This window comes from Gobio gobio (assembly GCF_949357685.1).
Source record: "Gobio gobio genome assembly, chromosome: 12".
In the NCBI taxonomy this organism is placed as follows: Eukaryota; Metazoa; Chordata; class Actinopteri; order Cypriniformes; family Gobionidae; genus Gobio; species Gobio gobio.
This window is the reverse complement of record NC_137105.1, coordinates 29,051,176-29,054,484: the sequence shown is the minus strand read 5'-3', so window position 1 is coordinate 29,054,484 and position 3,309 is coordinate 29,051,176. Positions and strand designations below refer to the sequence as shown.

Here is a 3,309-nt window from a genome sequence, read left to right as displayed (position 1 = left end):
CCCACAGACCTACAACTTAACCCATGATTATGTCTTCTGTACCAAGTGCTGTGCATGGCTGGGTCTGGTTTCCCCAAACATACATAAGGTAGGGAACAGGCTTTTAACCTTAAAGTAAGCTTACAACTGCTAGCGTGCACACCAGTTCCTAAAAGCTAGCTTACAGTTTCTAGTCTTAAACCTTGCATTGCAGCACTTGGCACACTGAATTTGTAACTATAGTAAGGACAATTCTGGTTACAAAATTCCTTGGTCATCAGAAAATACAGAGACAAGTGAAGTCAGTATAAAAGACTTTTATTGGCCCTTCTTGCCAGTCACAATATATCAGCTTGCAATCACAATGGGGCCGATGGTTGCCTTCCCTTCTGATACCAGGCCTGAAAATAATATAAAATATATATATATATATATGAAATTGAAAGTCCTTTCACAAGAGCAATACCAAGACTTTATACATTACCTGAATCGGGTAGTGCCCGTCCTTTTCTACTGAACCCACATGTGGAGTCACAGCACATGCATACCTGATCATTGTCATCTACAGAAGTCCATCTATAGACAGGAAAGAAAACCGGTTACCCCATTTAACACCTCAAATCAATAAAGGTCTCAAATGGTCGGTAATATACCCATTATTGAAAGAGCAAGCCTTGTTCTCTGGACTTGTGGGGGTTGAGGCCATGACAGCCTTTAGAGCACAGGTGATGTACACCTACAGAAGAGGACAGTCAAACATGACCAGTAAGAGAGGTTACCCACAGACCTACAACCCAAAATACATACCAAGCCACTATCAGCTTGCTGGAACCTGAAAGCCTCCAACTGAAACTTCAGCTTGTCATTCTGAACCCTGCGCATGAAACTGGAAGTGGAGCCTGTAAGCTTTGCATCAACCAGGCACCTGAAGAGAGGGCACCATTAACACTTTAGGCACTGTTTGCAAATGGGTGTTTAAGGAGAGATTCCATACTAACCCAGAGTTTTCAATAAAGGAATATCTTGGAGAGGAGTTCATATCAGGGACTGCAGTAGCCACACAGTCTCCTACAAAGATACGCAGAGGGACATGGTTGAACTGCTTTACAGAAGCTTCAAGGTTCAGGAACTGCCCTAGGAAGTACTGATTGGATGGCCGCTCAAACATCCAGTCATCTGAAATGAAACTCATGTTGGTGACAATCCCTAGCCACTTTTGAAGTTCTAACATTACATCTGTTTAGTTCAATTCAGGCATTTCCATCTGGTAGACAGTATAAAAGTACCTTTGGTGAAAAGGCAAAGTATAATACCAGTATTCCAACTGCCATTGATATTTTAAATAGGATCTTAAGATTAACTTTTTGGGGGGTAATTTTTATCTTGAATTGTTGTGTGGTACTCTTGTATTGGTTTGTTGAGCCTTTGTCTAGAGCAGGGGTCTCCAAACTCAGTCCTGGAGGGCAGCTGTCCTGCAGAGTAGCGGTCCTGCAGAGTTTAACTCCAACCCCAATCAAACACCTGAATCAGCTAATCAGTGTCTAACTAGGGCCTTGTAAGACACTGATTAGCCAGTTCAGACGTGTTTATTTGGGGTTGGAGCTAAATTCTGCAGGACAGTGGACCTCCAGGACTGAGTTGGAAACCCCTGGTCTAGAGAGTTATTTCTACCCTTGTGGGGATTAACAATAAAGATTTTAAATTGAATATTACCAGTCATGAGCTTCAAAGAAAACACAAGAACTTCCTCTCCAACTTTTGTAGCAGCAAAAGGAACCCAACTGGGCATAAGCACATTGCTGCTTACATTTTGCAACCTAGTGGAAGTAGTAAAACAAGATTAAGAACATATAATTTGGCAAAATTCCTTTGACAAGTTACAATCTTAATATACCTTGAATAATGACACTCAATTCCAACAGTGGCTGCATCAGACCTTACAATGGGAGTTCCTATTAAAGCTTCAGGAGTGTAGATGAGGGTGAAGGTGTACACAAGCTCATCATTAGTCATCTGAATAGCAGACAAAGTAGAATGTTACTGGACAGACCTGGCTTTTACAGTTTCTACAGTTGACCAATTAGCAGCCACTTACCATAAGAGAGCTGCCACATGTCTGGAGCTCATACTCAAAGATAAGGACTTGAGCTTCTGGATCCTCCCCTACAGCTGCACAACCTCCTAAAGTGAGGAATGAAGGATTCACCAGCTGACCTGTACCAAATAAATCCTTCTTAACCTCCACATGCACAAAGTTCTCCCCACATTGTGCTGCAACGCTCTCAGTAGCTATAGGAACACGCAGCTCAAAAGGCACATCTGGTTGTTGGGGTTCTTCTGGCATTACTGGAAAATGCCACGTCAAAGGCACAACTGGACCCTCCATTAGTTGTTTGGACTGAGTATTTCCAGGCTCTTGAAGAAGTTTCCATGGATCAGTCTCAAAGTTAATTGCAGGCACTGGAGGCCTAAAAGATGCTGATGCATGTGGGTCTTGGACAGCTTGCTGAGAAACTAAAACGGGTGGCTGTTGCTGCTGGAATCTTACTAGATCCTGGCCTTGTTGAAATCCTGACCACTGTGCCAAGCACAAGTTAATTGCTGTAAGCAGCAACAATCCAACACAACTGAAACCCAACAGACCCATTATTGAAAAACTCTGAAACCTCCAGAATACCTGTTGGTCTTCTTGCTGTGCCTTTTTCTAGAGCAGGAAATTAACGAGACTCCACCCATTTTGACAAGGTTAAGGATTTTCCAGACTTGTTTCATTAAAGCATTGTATACACCAAAAGAGTACAACCTAGATCCAGAGGAGTATTGCACAAAAGCAAGATAAGGGATTAACCTGGGATTTTCCAATTTTGCCCTGACTCAGTTGCATGAAAGCAAGCTAAATTAAGATAAATTAAGTTACTATGGATATTTATTCTTTGCAGCTAGCCTGCTCCAGAGCAGGCTAACAACCAGGCTAAGATTATTCCTAGAAATGTATCTGTTACTTCCGCTGTCAAACCTACTAGACATCAATGTGTTTTACAGTCACTCCATGGTCTTCTGTAAATTTGTTGCATCATTTTAATTATCCTGCATTAAAATAGATATACTGTCATTCATCTAAGTATTCCTTCTGTTATTTTAGTGTTATTATGAAGACTGCTGTTCATATTGCAGTCAGAGGTTTGATGAATACATATATTATTGCAGTTGTTGAGATTGTAAAAAATGGTTGATGAAGTTGCAAAGGTGGTTTCATTTAAGTCTCTTACGAGGTCAATATGTAGTATATATAGGCTAAAGTCAGATTCAGGTGTTTCCTCTTCACGATGA

At 41.3% G+C, this 3,309-nt stretch overlaps 1 protein-coding gene across 1 annotated transcript; it reads right to left on the bottom strand.

Moving 5' to 3' along the window:
- Nucleotides 1-595: 595 nt before the first annotated feature.
- LOC307134758 (zona pellucida sperm-binding protein 3-like) lies at nt 596-2,626 on the bottom strand (the record flags this gene model as incomplete). Its single annotated transcript, XM_079830755.1, has 6 exons — nt 596-715; nt 787-904; nt 978-1,155; nt 1,693-1,796; nt 1,874-1,992; nt 2,075-2,626. The coding sequence occupies 6 exons, from the start codon at nt 2,624-2,626 to the stop codon at nt 596-598; spliced, it is 1,191 nt and encodes a 396-aa protein (XP_079686881.1).
- Nucleotides 2,627-3,309: the final 683 nt, after the last annotated feature.